General features: G+C 41.9%; 1 protein-coding gene across 5 annotated transcripts in view; it reads right to left on the reverse strand.

Moving 5' to 3' along the window:
* The window catches only part of AGAP1 (ArfGAP with GTPase domain, ankyrin repeat and PH domain 1), a 380161-nt gene that overhangs the window by 97813 nt on the left and 261534 nt on the right, over positions 1–20814 (reverse strand). For 3 of the 5 annotated variants that reach the window (XM_054209385.1, XM_054209383.1, XM_054209381.1), the window contains 2 exons: positions 20520–20681; positions 1064–1225 (listed from right to left, as the gene is read on the reverse strand). In XM_054209385.1, the coding sequence (XP_054065360.1) occupies positions 1064–1225; positions 20520–20681 (324 nt within the window). The remainder of the gene's footprint in view (positions 1–1063; positions 1226–20519; positions 20682–20814) is intronic. The other 2 variants (XM_054209386.1, XM_054209384.1) reach the window with 1 other exon arrangement.

Consider the following 20814-nt stretch of genomic DNA (forward strand, 5'->3'; position numbering starts at 1 on the left):
GAAATTAAATAAATGGAAAATAAGGATGACTAAGTAGTAGTTAACATGCCCCTTCTCAGTTGTATACTATTATCACATCTATTTTTAACGTCTCTTCAGCTGTCTGCAATTGTCACGCTTTTTTCAGAACTTGTTCCAACGCTCTTTGATACTGAATTAGCTGTTTTTCACTCTTCGATGCTTACAACCGCATCTTTTTCTTACTCAACACTCCCCCTTTTCCCACAATGTTATTCCATTGTCTCCGTTTTTCATCTCTCCTTGTATGTTGACTCCCCAGTTTCTGAGCCTTCCAACTACCCTTGTTCATCTTTTTTCTGGAGCTCTTTTGGTTGAATCCTAGCATGTTTCTTTTCTTCTTTTCTAAAGATACAAGCATGTTTTATATCATATCTGGCTACTGTACACATTGTTACCCCTTCAGAAGGGCATTGAACAGCTATAGCAGTGTTCATGTTGGAAAGAGTAAGCTAAACTATGGGAAAAAAGAAGTTCTTTTCGGCTTTTGCTTTCTGGTTTTTAAAAAAGAACCCAAACATTTAAACTCTCCCCTTTTCCTTTTTATCCTCAAATAACACAATCTTTCCATGAGCGGCTGAATATTCAAACAATAACAGGCATCAGAAGCATCTGTGATTCTAGAGCTCAGGATGTGTCTAAGGAGGAGCGATAACGCAAGATTTAATAATACTGAAAAAACACAAAAGTTGTAAGGCGATGTATGGGCTCCTGAGTGAACCTGACTTTTTCTTTCTTTTTAACCTTACAAGTAGGCCCGTTCCTTAGCGTTATAGCCAATGATGTTCCATATTAACTTGGGGACACTTTTTTATTTATTAAAAAAAGCAGTTCTAAACACGTTTCAGATAGTTGAATTCACCATTGTGCGATGCCTCAGACCATTCAGCTTCATCATTAAAAGATCAGCCTTTAATTTCTCTACTTTAGCACAATTCTCTTTACCTTCTGTATGCAAAGCCAACGGTGAGGTTGAGTTGTATTTTACAACGGTCTTTGGAATGTTATTTTCAAAATTTGGACTTCCACCACAGAGTAAGCTTACCTTCAGCTGTGCCCGAAATACCATCAGCTTTGAAATTGCTCGTGCTTTTCTTCCTGCGGTGCTTCTTTCTGTTGGCGTGAGGTGAAGGAGGTGGATCGAGTTTGGGGCTCGTCGTACTGGATATACTTGGGCTTGAACACACAGAATCTCCTAATCCAGTATCTGCGGTTTTGGAGGAAAAAATAAAAAACAGAAGGAATAATAAAAATACTGCATAATTTAAATTAATGACTGCTAGAATCCAAGATATAACCCACTGCTCGCCGTTAGCAGCTGACTTCTAGAGCTTATTGACTTCCAAAGGCTACAGAGAACTTCCTAACAATACCCATTACTTTTTCAAAAAGGTACAAAAAAGCAACTTGGCTGAAGTTCTGATTCAAGCCCTATTAAATCACCAGGACTCTGCATCAATTTTAGAAGCGGGTCAGCTTGAATGCACTTTATTACTTCCATTTGCTGCTTCTTACAAAGATCTTACTGATCCTCAAATTAACTCAAGTAATGCTAGGACATTTTAATACATAATGGCACAGAGATACCCCAGCATCCTCTGAATACTACCTGCCTTCCTTAATATTAGAGACAGACGCACAGAAAAGGTGGTGATGGCAATAAAGGTGGGAAAACAAGGTAACAAATGTATGCCTGGTACAATTAATATCGTGTGATAAAGCGTCACTTACTACCTGCTCCCAACGAAAAAAATAATCCCATGTTTTGTGTGTTTAGTTTCCCACTGTACTAGGTATGGTAGCATAACACGTAACAATTTTAAGAACTAATGACAGAGTCATTTTCTACCCTCTCCTACCAATTAGCTCGCTCAACCAAATCAAAATCAAAGGTTGATGACACCCCTCTCTCATAAGCAGAGACCCACAGTCTACTCCCCGGTCCATGTAATGGCCGGTAATACATAAATGCCTTCTCCTTGAGTAGTTCTTCTCTTTGAATAGTTCTTCTCTTTTTAAGTCAAAAACCACTTAACAGCAATATTTAAGAGAAGTTTAGCAAATGAGGATGTACTTGAAATTTTAACTCTCCATCTGGGTCCTTTCACATAGCAAATGCTCAAGTAACCTCAATTGAGTACTCTTCCCCAAGGTTGGTAATACAATTTTAGTTTAATGGCAACCAATCTTTTGGGTATGATCAGTGTTAAATGCATTCATTGGTTTGGTTTTGATTATAAAATTTAGCATACCATCCTGCACTTAAATTAAAGTGCTTGCTGTCACGTAAAGCGAAGCTGTTTCCAGAACCTGTGTGAGACACCATATTGCCCTTAAATGCAATACCAAAAGTGTTCTTATGATGAATTAATATGTTAGAAAATTATAAAGCCAAAGACTATGTAAAAAGTAGCTTTTGATTTTTTGAATAGTTAAATCGCCATACAACCACCTATTTGATAAAGAAACCCTTTTTTTTTTTTTTTTTTTTTTTTTTTTTTTTTTTTTTTTCTCTGATAAAGTTTACTTACTAATTACCCGCTAAGCACGGTTGTGCTGCAAGGTATTAGTGGGGGATAAATTATGTAGCTAATTGCCTGGCAATAAAGACTAAATCAAAGACAAGCTTTATATTAAGGATTTTTGTTCTTTTCCCTATGTTCCCTGTTTTGAAACCAATCATCAGATATTTAACCCCAAAAGGCAACCTTGGAAACATATTTACTGTATATCTCTATAGGAGTATTTTAAGTATCTGACCCAGCAATGCTCAAAGCGGCTATCCTGCAAGGGTTTGCTGTCTCTCCAGGTGAAAAGGAAGGCAAACCCTGAAGAGAATCCATGCCAGGGCTCAGCATGCTCTTGGTAAAGGGGACACGGGCAGCTGTGACTCCCCTGATGCTGGAAGAAGAGAAGATGCCAAAGAGGATGCCAGCAGCAGAGAGGCATGGCCAAGGATGCAAGTTGGTTACTGCTAGCCCTAAATATTTACCCTCCTGTTGGAGACTTAAGAAGGTTTCCAACGTTGGGTACTCAAAAAGAAGAAAAAAAACCAACAACAAATCCCACAAAAAAAATCCTCCTTTGCGGCAACAACATGAAAACTGGTGGGTTGAGACAGGCCAGCCGCAGCCACAGTGCCCAGCAAGGAAGGGGCCTGGCTGTGGGGGCAAGGTCTGCCACGGGGCACCAAAAATGCATCTAATTGATTTTCACTTGCTTGCAAAAATCCAGAAAACTCATAAAAATATAATGGAGAAATCCCAGAGAGCACACCAGTCAGGCAGGCTTGCTCAGATCTAACACAATTTCTCAAAATGCTTCACTTTTTCCCCTCAGAAAATATGAGGCAAGTGGCACACGGACAGGCCTCATCCTCATCCTTCACTTCAGAAAGAATTATCCTATTTTACTCAAAGGGAGAAAAAACCAAAAATCAGGAAAAACCAGCTCTACCACCCTCTCCCATGCCTCTCAAAAAGCTTGTTTTCAAATATTCGCGATGCCACGACGCGTGCCGAAGCGCTCCGGTCCCCAAGGTGGGCGTAGGAGGGCTGCGTTCGTGGCCACATGCAACTCCAGCACCAACCACGATGCCCCGGATCCGTAAAATGGTGAAGAAACCACACCCTGATGCAAAACCACCGAATGTATTTTTCAGTGGGATCCCTGTTACAAAAGGTTAAGGTAGACCTGTACGCTCACTGTGGCTTAGTCTAATTTCTAGGCTATAAATTGCACCAACAAAACCTGCTCACGAGCTCTGAAAAATGAGGAACGTACAGTTCAACTACTCACGTCGTAGAGCTGAAGAATTAACCTCCCTACGGTAACTCCTTGTGATCCGCAGCCCTTTCCAGGTAATAACCTGCTGTCCTTGGGTCAAACGGCTCTGAAGCGAAAAGCCCGAAGCTTTCCCTCCCCCTCAACCAGAAAAGAAACGCGAGTGGCTTGTAAACGGGTGCGGAGCTGATATTGTTGGTATATTAATGCCCCGTATTCCCAGTTTCGGAGACCACCCTTTGAAGATGGAAGTTATTTAACATTCTCCCGGTTTAAAATATGAGCAATCAAAAGGCGCCAGGCTTACACGCTGTGCTTTCCCATTTCCCACTACTTCTCTTGCCTGACAAGGTATTCTTCAAATTGAAAAGAGGGCTCCTGAAAGCCCGGCTTCGGAAAACTGTAAATGAGTTCAGGCTTCAGCCCACTGAATGCAATTTCATACTCCTGACTGAATACAAATAATGCATTTTATTTTGTATCAATTACCACGCCTGAGAACAGACGACCACTGCTGGCGCTATTAAATATATAAAAATAAAAAAAAAAAAAAAAAAAAGGCAAGGAAAAAGGCACGCCAAATTAAAAAAGCAAGCGCCTCATTACTCCACATCTAAACCAGCTTTGACAGAGGCACTGGAACTCATAAGACGCGTTTCACTGGGTTGGGATGGGCTGTTTTGCAGCCATCCCGCGCGTTCAATGTCAGCCATTAGTTCTTCCCAATCGGGCATCAATGTTCAACGCACACCCGAAAAAATATATAATACTAGTAATAATAATAACAATCTGCAGTCTCTCCGAGCTTCAATACTTGAAGTATGAGTCAAAGAAGCAGTTTCACTTTTCACTCGGGAAGCTGACAAGCATGACTAGAGGGGGAATAAAATAACATTCAGTTCGCATAAATATCAAGCGGGCTGCTTGAGACTGATGGGCCAGGAATGTATTCTTAGCCATCATTCTGGCAGACAGGCCCAAGGACACTCATAACTTATTTTACAATCATTTAGTTTCAGCTCAAGTGGAAAACGTGACAACTTATCTCTGCTGACAAGATGCCATATCGAACCTTACAATTAACTCTCCCACGATTATCTGCCCAGCCCATCATTAGCTTTGCAGTTTTTGATTGACGGTACAGGCAGCTTTCCTTGATGATGGTCATCATTTGCAGGGTGTATATCTATATCATACAACATTAAGGACAAAACTCTCCCCTTGCCACGTAGCTGGGGTTGTCCTGACCAGCACATCCTCTGTTCTGCAACTGCTGGGCCACGTTTCTAAGGGATGTATGGCAACACGCTACTGAAAAATGTCATCTTCTCCAAAACAGAGCATCACCGTGCTCCAGCCTACGCCTGCTGCCGACTGCAATGTACAGAAGTGAGCTAGAAATGCCCATGCCCTCTCCCAGCAAACCGCCAGCCTTCCTCCCTGCCCTCTCTCCCCACTGTAATTATTAACTCCACTCAGCTGAAAGTGAGAGCTGACACGAGCCGCGTCCTTGTGGTTTACCTCTGCATGCTCACGAGGCGTTAAGGAGGACGCCATGAATTTCACGTGTGCGTTCAGTGACTTTCCGTACCGCCGAGAAAACGTTTTTTCTGATCAAAAGCTGAGTTTTCTAGTTCTGCAGGGTCGTGAAATAACGCCAATCTTATACCAAGGGGTAGGAGAGCTTCTGTGCAAACAAAGCGGAGGCGCTCATTCCAGAAAAAGTAGTAAAATAGTCAATTCGGAGTACATTGAGGGTAAGTTTATGTTTATGCAAGTTATTTGAGGCCATTTTAAAATATGCAGTAGCTCATGCTATGCTCAGGAGCAACAAGAGACACGTGGTAACCAAACCCCTTAAGTTATCAAGAGATGGGATATTAAAAAAAAACCCAATCGCTCTGCTGTTTGAGAAGTGGTATTTCTCTGTAGGTGCACGACACGTGGGGTAAGACAAAGGTTCTGCTCATTCAAGCCTGACCCTCCTTTGCTAGAAATTACAAAACAAAACAAAAAAGCCAAGGCAGCTTTTATTTTCCAGAAAGCAAGTCCCATGCCTGCCTCTTCTCTAGATGCCTTTTGTAATTACAGTCATAATAGAAACTCCTTTCAATTATGACAAATTCTGGTAGGAGAAACGAGAGGCGGAAGGGAAGAAGGATGCTGCCTACAACTACAACCCAGAATTACGAGACCAAACATTAAATGAAAAAAGAAAGCAACCAATCTTTCTCAGAAGAGTCTCGAGGGCCGTGCTGTTGTACTGTGCTTTATTTGCCATTTGAAACAGTTATGTTTGATATCCTCTCGCAGTATTATACGATGTTTGTAAAACCTAACATTCTGCACAAATCCCGCTTTACTCTTTATAGGCTTGTTATTTGGAAGCTGCATGCGCTCCAGAAATGGATCTCAAAGACAACTCCATTTGTGCCCTCTGAGGACATCACGAGAGCCCTCCTGGATCTGTAAAGGGTAAGGAACCCAACTCAAACCCAGCCTGTGCTTCCTTGGTGCCCCCAGCAGAGGACACGGCTGACATGCATCCTAAACTCCCAAGCATCTGCTCAGAGAGCGTCTGAGATTTGGATTGAAGCCATTTCTCCTTCCCCCCTTGCAGTGCCTGCACAGCAGAGCTGCAGGAGACACCAAGACGGGAATCAAGGAGGCAAAGAAAAGGAGGGACAACAAGCAGGTACAAGTGTCCCATGCCAGGGTAAAAGGGCTGGGGGTGCAAAAAGATGAGGAAAGGAGGCAACATATAAGGTACGGGAATAGCACAGCACAAAGGCTGAGACACAAAAATCTGAGAGCAGAGCTTCATCTTTGGCCCACGGTTCCTATTCTCTCTCATACACACACAACCCTCTCTCCTGGGTAACCATTTGCAGCGGAAACAAGGATATTCTGACCTCTTCTATCTTCGCGTCTTTTGATTTATTTCATATTTTTGTCAAATCACCTATTTACAAAAACTTGAAACGAACTCAACAGGTGACGCTATTCTCCACAGACCAAAGTCGAGCTTGATCTGGTTTACATTTTTCTTGCATCTTCTTGTTAAAATTTTCCAACAGGCTTTCAAAGTGAAATTAGACTTTTTTGTCAAGCCCAGCTCCCCAACGCGGCCTTATTCTCAAGTAGCTGGAGATTGATTAATTTGGGTTTTTGATTTGCCGAAGTGACAAGAAGTCAGACGTTACAAAAGCGGGACCAGTGAATGGGATCAATTAAAGAGCAGAAGCAGCAACACAATTAATAGCACCAGGTTCAAGGGGGAAAAGAAAGCGCTGATGACGAAAACAACAGCAACAGCTCTGACTGCAGCAGGAATCTTTGCCGCGACCCAAGGAAGGCTGAATCCAAAGAGGGTGTTTCAGAACTTTTACTATGCCATTAGCGTTGAAATGAAATAAGGCAAAGATGTCGGTAGCTGGTGGACTGAATAATAAAAAAATAGCTGGACACTTTCATCTTCTACACATGTGTTTTAAATAGAGGTGAAAAAAGCAATCCTTTTATTTAAGCAGGGGAAGCAATAGACTAAAACCATCTGTAGTTGTATTTCAGACCCATTTCCCCGAGCTGAGATTTTTCTGGCTGTGAAATCCAATGCTCTACAGCTTCCCTTTACAGCTATTACCATAAACGTTCTATCAAGGTCTTTATATTCCTCCTCTGCCTCAAACCGAAGTTAAAGGGATGCTGCAATTGCACAATGACTGCAGAAGGCTGGAGTCAGGCACGGACGTACAGGACTGACATTAAAATCCTGTCAAAACTGCAGCTTGGCAGAAGTCTGCGGATAATAAACACTCGTGAGTGGGGGAGACGAGGTAGCGTGAGATTACAGCCTACAGAAAAAAAAAACCCAAACCAAGAACAGGCAAATACTTTTTAAGTACACAGAGCTCATACCTTTGGTAGGAATTAGGCGCATCCGGTCATCGTTTAGCTGAATTCAGCTTGGACACACAAGCTATCGAGGGCTTAAATTAACCTGCTGCACTGAACGAAATTAAAAGGAAGCTCTGAGCAGAACTGGGGGATGGAGATGAAAGAGCCTCAGGAGTATTCTCTTTCCACGGCGCCTACCATTTTTCCAGCCTTGTGCCTAGAGCCTGTAAATCACAAAAGCTATCCTGTCATGTACAGAAAGCCCCACTGAATGCCCAAGTTACTGCCTCCTTTCCTCTAATAGCAATTTCAATTAAATACGAAAAACAAAGCTTCCTTCTTGACAAAAAAAGATCTCCCGGCTTTTGGAGGGTCTGGCTTTTGATAGGTGGTAGCACGCCTCAAGCAAAGCGGACCTGAAGGCACGTTTGGCCTGACAGGATCGTTTCCACTCGGCAGCCTAATAAGCCACTTTGTGACAAGCGAGGGACATCATCCCCAGACCCGCGAAAGAAAGCCAGGCTCATGACAGTAAAGCACAGATATCGGAAGGACCGTCTTCAATGACTTCAGAGATAGTAAGACCCTCGTTACCATCTCCCTTAACCAAAGGAAAGACAAAGTTACCTCTAGCTCATTTCCTACTAACAGGCAATGTCTGCCCCATCTTAAAGGAAGCATGAAAGCAAAAATGCAACACAGTGTTTAAAAAAGCCCCCACTAAAGTACACTGCTCACTACATTTTCCCTCCTAAGGAGCAACATATTACGGTGCTAGCGAAACACCATCCTGCTCCCCAGAAATCAGAGTATTGCTAGCAAGGAAAAGAAGCAACCCTGTCCTGTCCCATCAACTCCCTTTCAAAGCCATCCTATGAAGTAAGCTCCTTGCATCACAGAAGGAATTTACCATCTTTTCCTAAGAGACCCTCCTGTGTTGCCACTCAGGTGACAAGCATCAGCAGTAAGGACTAACTGTATTTTAGAGGAACAGCAAGCCTCAGAACAGGAACAAGACACTAGGTCTTTCCCTCTGTACATCTTGCCTAAAGCAGGTTCAGGTCAGGGGCAGAGATATTATAAACCTCTCCCCAGGTTAACGTAGTTTGCTAATTTATCTTATCTTGCATTACACAGATGCATCTTTGTGCTTGCCTCCTTTGTACCGTGCGCTAAATATGCCCTGTGGAAAGACCAACAATGACAATTTGTTTGAATACATAAGGACAACAAACCAGAAAGAGATGCAAGCCTTAGATGGTGCAGGATGCCACCACATCCCAAGGCAAACTAGCTTCATGGCTCCCGCCGAGCAGACCTACAGTCTAGATGTATAAGGGACGTCTCTAATTCTTCTGGCATAACGCTTTCACTGGGCAGCATCAGATCTGTTAAGAAGATGTGATTCTTATGTGGTGTCACCCTGAATTGCTACAAACAGGGTGTACAATGCTATGGGCGTTGCTTCTCCTGGCCATCAACTGTATACAAAACGGAGAGGGGAGGAATATTACAAAAGGCAGCTGGTCACGGGGATTAATTTCAGGTATCTAGTTCTTAGGGACCCCATGAGGCAGAAAGAAGATGGATGGTTCTTTCGAAGTCAAACCGTACAGTGGTGGAATGGTTTCAGGGCAGCATCTCTTGGTTTCTTTCCAGGTCATGCGTTGGTTAGTCTATCTGCCGCTTTTGAAGCCAGGTAGATAATCAGACACCTCAAGAATAGTTACCAGCTGCAGCGCACTGTTCCCAGTGAACCCATCAAGAGATCCCAAGTAATGGCGATTTGCAGAAAAATAAACACTTGCAGCACATCTAAAAGACATCTTGGATGAACAAGCTACACCACGATCAAGTACACACAATATTGTGTGACAAACACTATTTTATATCCTTGGTCTAAATGATACGTGTAATAAATTCACCTCAATTATACAGAGTGGGTGAGAGCTCCACCCTGATCTAACAATCAGCATTGTCTTCTAATTGCAAAAAAACCTCATTTCACAATATTTTGCTTTGAAATAGAGCCTTCAGGTCTCGAGGCACTTGGAAAATAATGAACCCGTGCCTTACTGAATCATTTCCTACTAAAATATTTACCTTGTATTTCAAGATAGGCAAAATAAGACAGAAAGGAAGAACTGACTCTCTTCAAAGAAATGCTCAGAGGCAGAGATAGCGCCACGTCTCTTGTCTCTACTCTTGTACTTTAACCTTCAGTCTGTATAACCTGTGGATAACTTCAAGCATCAAACCCACTCACTGGTAATTGAGAAGAGGTTAGGAAACTCTCCAGTGTTAGCCCGCAAGACTTCAGTGACAAGCCCTAATATCAGTGTTCTGGAAAAAAATAGAGAGACTTTCACTATTAACACTTTACAATTAAAGCTGTATAGCAAACAGGCAGTTAAGTGCATCACGTGAGGTGGGAAATGGCTAAGGCTTTGCTGGTAACGTATGCCACGAGCAGCAGTGTCAGAAAGGGAAAGAAATAATGGAAGCAACAGCAAAGATACTCTTAATCAAAGGGAAACCCGAACATTTTCCTATTGCAGAAACCTATAGCCAAAAAGTAAAGCTTTTAACATAAAGCTATGTCTTTGCTGCCTTTTATAGGTGTCAGGTGACATACTGGCATTGACAAACTTTTTTTTCTTCCTTAACTTCTAAATGTAATCAAGCACTCTTCCTAGCTCTTACCAGCTCTTCTACGGGTTTAGATAACCCAAGTCAGGGCCCTCCTTTTGCCCTCACAAAACCCACGCATCGGAAAAGCCACTCGCCTAGAGCGACTCGCGAACTGGATACTCCTCATCGACCCGGACCGCGGGTGGCACACGCAATCGCCGAATTAAGGGATGATATCAACTGTAACAAATGAAAGGCCCAGAGACTTGAAAGGAGATGGTTTTCCACCTGCAGGAAGGCCAGCTCTCTGCGCTTCAGCTGTCCCCCAACAATCGGCAGGTTGTGAAGGAGCTGCGTATCGGATTTAACACAGAGGCTTCTTTCACTCCTTGAACCGCAGATGCTGTGAAGAAGCTTTGAAGCGTTGGATTCCATAGGTAACGTATACACAACATCCCTCTGCCCCACGCTCTGTGATCTGGGCTGGAAAGAAACTGAGCCTGCAAACAGACATGCTTGATGAGACAACTGCTCTCCTCTTAACTGGAACAGAAACTTCATTAAGCCGGAGAAGAAATAAAAGCATCGTGTGTGTTTAAATGTTAAACAAGAAATCAAATTATTACAGGCATCTATTTGAACTACCAAAGTATGGACATAAGATGACAAAATTCTGAAATCAGGAATTACTCCAGTGGTAGCTATACTGTAACTTTTCGCTTTCTCAATTTTATGTTTAAAACTTTACTAAACTTTATCTGAATTTAAAATGTAGACTATTATTATATAAATTTAGATAAAAAGATTAAGAAAAACACAAGTGTACTGATCTGGGAAGTTTACTAATTTCCCTGCCTAAGTCTTACTGATAAAGTCCTTAAATATGGAATGCATTGGGCTTGTCAAAGTCATGTTACTTGAATTAGCAGAGTTTATAGCGTGCCATGCTATGCTCTTGCAGTATTATGTCTTTCCTGGATGTTTACTTGAAAATGTGTCTCTCAATTTATATTACTCTCTGTAAACAAGATTTTATTTTTCAAAGTTCATAAACTCCTGTAGGACACTGTGTGAATCCGGCTCATGGACTTATTTCCTTGCAATTATAATTTATCAAGATACGTCACTCCTGAATACATACAGACATCCTCTCATCACATGCAGCTCTTCGGCTTTAAATAGCTAGTGCCAGAAGATTCGTCCTTCTGCTGCTGCTGCTGCACGCAGTCAATGTGTTCATGTCTCGGCTACTATTTAAGCTTTTTAAGACCACAGGTCACATTTATTCCTGAGATACCAGGAAAAACAGTCACAGCTGATCCTCTCTCTCACACTATCTAGCGGCAAGACCAGCCAAGAAACATCACAGCAAAACTCATTCCAAACTGCAACCATTTAAGATTAAAGCAATCTTAAACTACAAACACACAAAACCCCCAAACCAATAACCCTTTGAAAGACTAAACGATCTTTTTATACAAATGAGGTTACAGGATGGTGTCCCTGATAAAGAGTTTGCTTTGTACGGGGGCGCAATCACCTTCAATATTAACCCTTCCATTCTGACAGATACTAATATAGAAAGAGAACGGAATATATATTTTACAGACTTCTAAGTGCAGTATCTGTCAAACGTCAAGCACCTGAGCTACAGGGAACCAGCTTGCAGCTGAAGTTAGACAAGGAGACAGCTGTGGAGATATATATATATTTTAAAACACAACCTGGAGTTAAAAGCACCCCTGTTTCTAGTGATATCGGTGCTGGGTATCCGCTTTCCGTACTTGATAAGCACGGATTTTCTGCAGTGGTTGAATACCACGAGTGGGGTACCGCTCCCCACTAATCCTGCAGCCAGAAGGTCAGGAACGAGGAACGTCTCCCAGACACAAGCTTGCAGACCTGATAAAGGGAACATTGACTATTCTCGCTATCCTGTCAGGCTAAAGTTTATGCTCCATAATAAAAATAAAGTGCTTTGGTCTGAGGTGTTCCGTTTTGGTTTTTTTTTTCCCATTTTCTCGTGAGTGGGGACAAATGGAGAAGGTGTGACAACTAAACCCACCTACAGGCAGAAAAGGCACTGATTTATTGAACATTGCCAGACAATCAAGTCAGATTAATCAACATCAGTAACCACACAAAAAACCCAACAACTTTTTTCTCCCTGATTATAAGGAACGTGCCATACGCTTTCCTATTCAGTTTAAATTTTAAGCAAAATTAAATGCAAAATACGCGTTTAGGCATCCGTAAGTTAACATCAGGAAAACCCAAAGCTTTATAGTTACACTTAAAAAGTTAATTTAGTCACATAAACAATTTATTGACAGACATTTGGCACTTCAGGTTGTGAACAAGATTAAGATGAGCATGAGGCTGCCAGTGTCAAATTATCTGAAGATGAAAACTCTTGCTGTTTTGGAATCAAGCTCAGGATTTAATTGCTGAATGCAACAATTCTTTATATTTTAATCGGGGGGAGGGAGGAGGCAGAAAGAAGAGGATCTCAAAGAAGAAGAGCAGATGGGTTTCTGGAGAGCTGCAGAATTGTAAAAATCCATATAATATAGTGCAGGATCTAAACAGCAGGACTAAGTAATCCAGCAAAGTTGCGCATAAATGCCCACGTACCAAGTATCTTCCTTAAACCAACATCACGACGCAGCTCAGTTTAAGCCTCAAAGGCTTATTGGTACAATTTCCCCCTCCCACCACGGACACAGAAACAGAAGAACCGCTTTCATATCTTCCCTTCTTTGGAAGATTTGAGATCTCCATTCTCGTCATGAAGCAACGCGCTCCCCGATGGATGCGGACTCCAGTTGGACCAAATGGCAATGGCTCATCTACAGTTTGACGTTCACTGAGCTGCAACCCACAGCGTGGATGGCCCGGTGAAAGGCAGACTGAAAGTTGTAAGCAAACCATCAGTGTCTGAACCACTATTCGCAGATGTAGCAAACTAAAGGGGTTTTGCCCCTTGATTACTTTTTTTTTTTTTTAGCATGGCACATGGGGCAGAATTTCAGGAACACCCAGAATCACAGAATGGTTAGAGCTGGAAGGGACCTTAAAGATCACCTAGTTCCAACCCCCTGCCGGGCAGGGACACCTCCCACCAGACCAGGTTCCTCCAAGCCCCGTCCAGCCTGGCCTTGAACCCCTCCAGGGATGGGGCAGCCACAGCTTCTCTGGGCAACCTGGGCCAAGGGCTCACCACCCTCACAGTAAAGAACTTCTTCCTGATATCCAATCTAAATCTCCCCTCTTCCAGTTTGAGACTGTTACCCCTCATCCTATCACTACACTCCCTGATTCAGAGTCCCTCCCCATCTCTCCTCTAGGCCCCCTTTAGGTACTGGAAGGCCACTATAAGGTCTCCTTGGAGCCTTCTCTTCTCCAGGCTCAGTGCCCTCCTGTATGACAGGACAGGTTTTCCCCCATCATTTTGGCAACACGTACCTAGAGAACACAAGGTAAGAGCCTCTATTTTGTGAATCTGGTAGGAATCTTCCCAAGAAAAGCAACCTTACCTTCCCATTCAATTGAGATTCTTATGGTCTACAGAACAGAATGGGTAAGCATTGGGTCCTGCTACTTCTGGATGCTAACACATTCCTACAAGAACCACCCATTTAGTTTAACACTCTGAAACCCTTTTCAGAGGGCTTATCCTTATGCCAACACCATTTTGGAGAAGAAAGCTCAGCGAAAAAACAAATGGGATGTCTGCCCACATCTCAGAAACTTTACGTTTCCCCTCTCCATCTGCCTTCAAGCTCAGGTAGGGCACAGGCAACATGACGCTCTCCTGACTAATGCTCAAGCTGTCAGACAATAATCAGATTTCCTTGCTGACCTCCTCTTTCTAGCTGAGGACTGAAATGATATGGCTTCCTCCTCCTTTAAAAAGTTCTAGAAACCAGTATGAAACACCACCACTTCTAGGGTCTTATTTAAGTATCAGACTGTCTTTGGTATCTTCCTCTTCATCACGCTGCAATGGAAAAATGATGAATGACACAACTATGAGAATAGTAATACTGAACATCTAGCTGCAAATGTCTTGTCTCAACCTCACATACTTTATGGTAAGAACCCAGAAGAAGACAGGCAACGCTCAGAGAGAATGCAACTTGCACAAGGGAAAACTGCTGAAATGATAGTCTAAATGAGGTGGTGCTGGCAGATTGCTTAGGCAATTTGGCAAATTCCGTTAATTGTGAAAATATGATAACGATATTCCTGTCCTTTTTCTCAAGAAAGAGGAGCAGCAACACATAATTTTCTTTGAAACCAAGGATGAAGTTCAAGACCAACTTACTATTATAAGGAACTTATTGGTCATGCAAGGCACAGCAAGCATTCTGCCCTGCAAGCCTTACAAGCCTTACAATATTTTGGGGAGCCATAAGTTGCAAAACTGCATTTCCCCCCTGTATAAATTAAAATCGATTTGAAATGTGAAGTCCCGCAGGGTAGTTCTTGCTGCGCAACATTAGCCACAAGGAAGATGCTACAGCAATTCTGAGAAAATACCAGTTTCCTGTTCCCTTTCTTCACAGAGTAAAGGCACAGACACTACACTGGTGGGAGTCCAGCTACCTAGGACATTGTCGCATAGGAATTTTTAATATTTCTGATTGACCGGGCTACTTCAGCTAAGAGCTCATCAAAAACGCCTACTAAATTTTAATCCTGGAAGTTTTGGAGTGTGCAACCTTGTGCTGAAGGAGGAGCATTTTCCAGAAATTGCTAAAAAGTAGTACTTCATAAGCCAAGTTTCCCCAAGGTATGGCAGGCTGTTCAGAAAGCAAAGTTGTTGTTAGCAGAGTTTACCCTGACAAAGTTTCCCTCTGGAAGCATTTGCCAGAAGCAACTTGTCTGTTGATCACAAAAGGGTGTGAAAAGTGCAGGAATATTCCCTTTTCCTTCCTATTTGTAAAGACAATGTGAACTGCTTGCACACATACTGTCTTATACGTGGCAAATTTTAAAATATTAAATATTAGTAACTGCAGGAAACCCCAGAGTAGCTCTAGAACAGCCAGGAAAAAAAAAAAAAAAGAAGAAAATGACTTTATATTTGATTTTCAGTAATTACTTCCTTCTTTAAAAAGGAGGAAAAAGCTCTTCCAACCCAGACCATCTATGTACACTTAACACAAATAATTCTGAAATTCTATAAATCTATTTAAAATTATATAATTTATCCTAGTCAAGAACTCGCCTATTGAATTCAAACAACTCTGAACAATGTTTTCTGGGTCACTTTTGAAATGGAAGTGTTATGAAAGCAAGTTGAACCATGTTTTTTTTTCAAGGTATGGCACAGGACTGCACCATTGAATTACTCCAAGTGCTTACGACGAGAAAAGTAAGGCAAGTTGGAAGGTTTGTGTTCCTATAAACACTCCGATGTCCTCCCATACCCCACAGCACGGTGAGAACTCAATTTCACATTAATAAACCTTAACACCAAACTGTTAGAAACTCAAAAGACACCAGGTATTACAACTTACATAAATTACAGCCAAGATCAAATGGCCCGTACAAGCAATTGTACAGTGATAAAGCCTAAGTGGATAATATTTAAACAGATATTTGATTTACTGCAGAATTTTATACCACGCTAGAATTCAAATGACAATTTACAAGTCCAGAGGCAAGAAATCCCTGTCCCATGCAAACTACTGTTTGCAGCACTGTTTCAGAAGAGCTGTATTTTATAACTTTAAGAAAGAAATTCTTCCCTCTGATATGCTCAGGACAGAGTCTGAGAAGCCAAACTATAAAACCTGACATTTAAAAAGAGAATGAACAAGCTACTTCTTCATCCCCAGGTAGGAAATAACATCCTCAGCCTTCTGTGAGCTAAGCCTCCTGAACCTAATTTTTGCAATCTAATATACCTAGCCGTGATTTCTTCCATTGAAAAAAAAATGCTCCGATGCTAAGTTTGAGGGTATGTTTCTCAAGCTCTTTAGAGACGTACAAATTGTGAAGACTGTAGAACAGACAACACCATCTCTTATTAATGGCAGCAGCTCCACTAGCTAATACGAATCTGTTTTCCATCGGAAAAAACTGCATTCTGTACTCAAGTTTGAGATGCCTCACAACAGTTCTCCCGGCCAACTTTTCCTCGATTCCTCGAAACAGTCCTGCCTTTTCCCAGCCAAGAAAATTTGCAGAAGAAAAAGAACGTACGGAATAAAATAAGAGGCGAATTTGCAGAGGAGGAACGGTGCAGATTCACATTCTTGAACCAAACTAACACCTGGACAGGATACGAATGGCTCCCCTGAGACCGGACAACCCCCTTATTCCCCAGCAGTGAGCAACTATAGATAATTCTGGGTGGGGGGAAAAAAAAAAAAATCCATCAAGGAAAATATTTATCAAAAAAAAAAAAATAATTGCAGACTTCCAGTGTTCCAATGCGATCCAGGAAAACCTCTTGGCCAATAGTGGCAGCAACAGTAATTGTTCTAAATCTATCAATAAAGCTAAGCTGGTCCTTCATTGACTGCAAACACCAATTTCTTTCATGGAGAATTGTAAGCTGATGTTCATGGTTTCTCTACCACCATTAGGGTGATAAACAGTTTAAACTACACCAGGATCTGACATGTAGATCAATTCTGGGTCCATAAAGAATCTACACAAGAGGTTCCCGGACAGGGATTTACTGCCCCCAGTTTTTATTCTCTCTTGCTGCAAAAATTACTTCTGTCAAGTACTTACAAGACTAAGGAAAAAAAAAAAAAGTAAAAAGAATTAATTTTTCATGTGCTGCGGGAACAGCCGTTTTAAATTTCTGAGTTTTTAAGGCAAATATGTTATTGCATTTAAAATTATGCTGAACAGTGGGTGGTATTTAGCTAAATAGTGAGCCAGTTGCATGATCTGCTCACTATCAAGCAGGCAGCAATTTGAAACACTGAACTAAGCTGCCTAGATTTTCTCCGAGGGCAGTCACAGGCTTCATGTTACCAGTGCCAAATTATATTAGACATTTAATTTTAAACCTCAGGTACTTAAATGTAAAACCTTACAACAGTAATAGTCATAAAGCAGTGGGGCATTCCATTTCAGAGAATGGATTTTTCTATTTTTCCCCTTTAATTTAACCAGCACCTCCTGTTTTGTGGCTCTGCCCACTACAAAGTAATTTATCTAATTAGGAGATGTTCACAGCTGCTTGAAAGACAGAAGCCCCAGGAAACCAAAGGTCTGGTTCGGAAGACTTTGAAAAGTTCTCCAGAGCCACACAAAGTATTAATTTAATGTGAAAAAAAGGTGCAGAGAAAAATTGAATCCCAATATGTTATTTTGTCTACAATAAAACCATGTGACAATAAGCAGGCATATTCTCCAGTACATTGGCATTTGAATTCCAAAAGATGCTTAGCTTCTCGCCATACCTGCTGCTTTCACAGTATTATCTTTTTATGACTAAAATTCAAAAATCTTTTAATGGAGGAAAAAACCCCTGAAATTAAAGAGAGTTTTTCATGCGTCAACTTACCAGCGTAAAGGACACATCTATGAGCTTATCGGAAGATGATACACCGATAGCAATGAATTATTCTTGAGGCTTTGTAGCAGTTTTATCGCGATACTTCTGTTTCTGCTGACCCTTAGTTGCCTAAAACTCACCATTAGTCCAATTTTTCCCATGTATTTATAAAAAAAAAAGCTTTTTTTTTTTTTTTTTAAGTTAGAACCTCTGCAAGAAATTATTTGAGTCAGGCTTATCCAGAAGTACCCACCAGTCGCGTGCATTTTTCGAACACATATTTCATAGGTAATTCTAGCTGTCGTCTCTTTTGATCCAGAAGTAATCGCATATGAATGTCAAGTCAAAAAAAGGTATCGCACATACTTGGAGTACAGAGTTCGCGTAGGAGAAAAGGTTCCCTTCGCCAGGAATTTGAACCTAGCTGAAGTGCAGCATCCGGAGCAAAAGACGAGTCCAGCAAACATCTCAAAACCAGAAAGCACGTTACGAAGTAAAAGGGAAGGGAGAAGGCAGGAATTTAGGTTACATTTCTACTTTTCCACATAGTAATTACCTGCCATTTTTAGGAAGTCTTGAATTCTGCATTTTGAAGATTTTCCTCTACTGCAGCCTCAGTTGTCACCTCTGGCACTAAGGAGCAAGGGGGTGGCATCTGCTCCCCTGTCCGTAGGTATGTCAGGTGTCAAGGACCAGAGGCTACATCTTGGTTTTTACTTGCCTTTCTTCTAGTGCAAACAATACTCTCCAACTTTTCTTTAAAAAGCTACAGTACAAAAGAAAGGCGCGAAAAGCTGAAACTTTGATAGAGCCTTTTAAAAGGGAAGTAGAATTGGGGTGGATTAAAATGATGAAGCAGCTTGGGAAAAAGAAAGAGAAATAAATTGCCTTACTGTGAAACCAGTTCAGTCTAAAGGAATTTGTGTAGGGCAGTCGTTGCCCTAAAAGCCTAACCAGTTTCCAAAGGAAAGGGTGAGCTGGGTTGACACAGAAGAGAACAGCGCTGAAGCATTTTATCGTGCTGTTTAGCAGTATCTCTGGCTCTCACCATGGCTGAAATAAAGGATGCTTGCTTAAAAAAATTCTCGGTCAAAAATCTGTACCATTTTGTTGCAAGTATCACGCTCCTGAAGATGCTGCCCACAAATTTAGAGCTCCAGAAATGTATGTGCTTCAGGCACTATGAACTTGAGAGCTAACGGCACTCAGAGCCAAGCTGACCAAGATTTTAAACTCTCTGTTCTCATAAAGTGGCACTGAAAGCTGTCCAAGCTTTTTAAAAAAACAGAGACAGCATCAGAGCTATATACTCAATTCAAACCCTATGCAGATGCCTACATACATAGACATATATATATGAAAGGAGGGTGTAGAGGGGGGGTCGGTCTCTTCTCCCAGGTAACAGGCAATGGGACAAGAGGAAACGGCCTTAAGTTGCACCAGGGGAGGTTTAGACTGGATATTAGGAAGAATTGTTACACGGAAAGGGTTATAAAGCATTGGAACAGGCTGCCCAGGGAAGTGGTTGAGGCACCATCCCTGGAGGGATTTAAAAGACGGACAGACGTGGCGCTCAGAGATATGGTTTAGTGATGGGTTTTGTCAGAGTTACATTGACAGTTGGACCCGATGATCTGAAAGGACCCTTCCAACCTGGGCAATTCCATGATTCTATGAGATGTATATATATACTTACACATATGGGACATGTGAAATAGTTTTCATACTCTTCTAATTCTCACTACCTTAGGGATAGCCATCAGAAACAGCTTTCTTCCCTCCTTCTCCTGTCCTACTCATATTTCTCCCCGTTATCCATACTCTCAATTTCTTCTCAGTTCATTCTTCTCTTTCACACGCTCATCGACCTTTCCCCCTCTGTTTCAGGAAATTTCCATGGTTTCTCCTCGTGCCTATTAAACCCCATGCTCCTGGACACGTGTGCTTCACTGGTATGAGCGATCTCCTCAGCGCACCACAACAGAAACACCCGAGTCCCAGGGCAACCACTATGGTTGCTCCAAGGATGCTCTCGTTTGGGTAGGCAGCAGGTTGGCTGTAGGTGAAGAGCCCTGTCTATCTCCATCCTTCCCAGGCACTCTTTCGAGGCCAGAGGCACCATTTTGTTACTGAATATCACACGTGCCCTTTAAAAACAACAACCCCTCTCTCACTCTCACAATCTGATCATTGCAAAACACCATCTGGAACAGCGTTTGCTCCTTTTCATACTGTTAAACACTCCACAGAGACAACACTACGACTACGCCAGTGCTGTGCATACATTAAAGCAAGAGCACAGACGAGAAAGGACATGCTGATGAAAAGATGTGAAGGATAATTTACTGCCAATACCCACCACGCAGAGTAAGGAAATAAGAATATGAAGTGAACAACCTACGTTACATACCTGAAATTAAAATTAAGCAGTATCAGAATTACATTATCTCTCTTCCTGCTGAAAAAGGATTGTATTGATCTGTTCTCTTTTATCTAATTCCTCCTTTTTCTCTCAGATGCTGGAAGCTTGGCTTCCCACAGAGTATCTGGGTGAACATCAGGTCTTTTTTTTTTTTTTTCCTCCTTCTCTTTTTAGAAAATGCAAACCACCAAACTCCCCCTTCACCCCAAAGCAGGTAACCCCTCCCAGCTCCAGGTTTCTTACCACTGCTAATGCCAGAGTTTGCAATGACTGTTGCCTCACTCCACTGATCTGCACTGGAGACCGAGTAAGAGCGCTGATGCATACCATCCGGACGACTGTTGAAGGAGACTAGACTGATCCCACTTGCCATCTGAGACACAGATGTGCTAGTAGTCACGTTCCCTAGACATAAATGGAAAACAAATTGTGTCAATAGAGAAGACAAAGTTGATTTGCATGAAGATGGATGGGGTGCATCTTTACAGAGCAGAAAACGAGATTACTTAACCAACACAAAAACCTCCCTGAAACTCCG

The sequence above is a fragment of the Rissa tridactyla genome, chromosome 7 (genome assembly GCF_028500815.1).
Source record: "Rissa tridactyla isolate bRisTri1 chromosome 7, bRisTri1.patW.cur.20221130, whole genome shotgun sequence".
NCBI classification, from domain to species: Eukaryota; Metazoa; Chordata; class Aves; order Charadriiformes; family Laridae; genus Rissa; species Rissa tridactyla.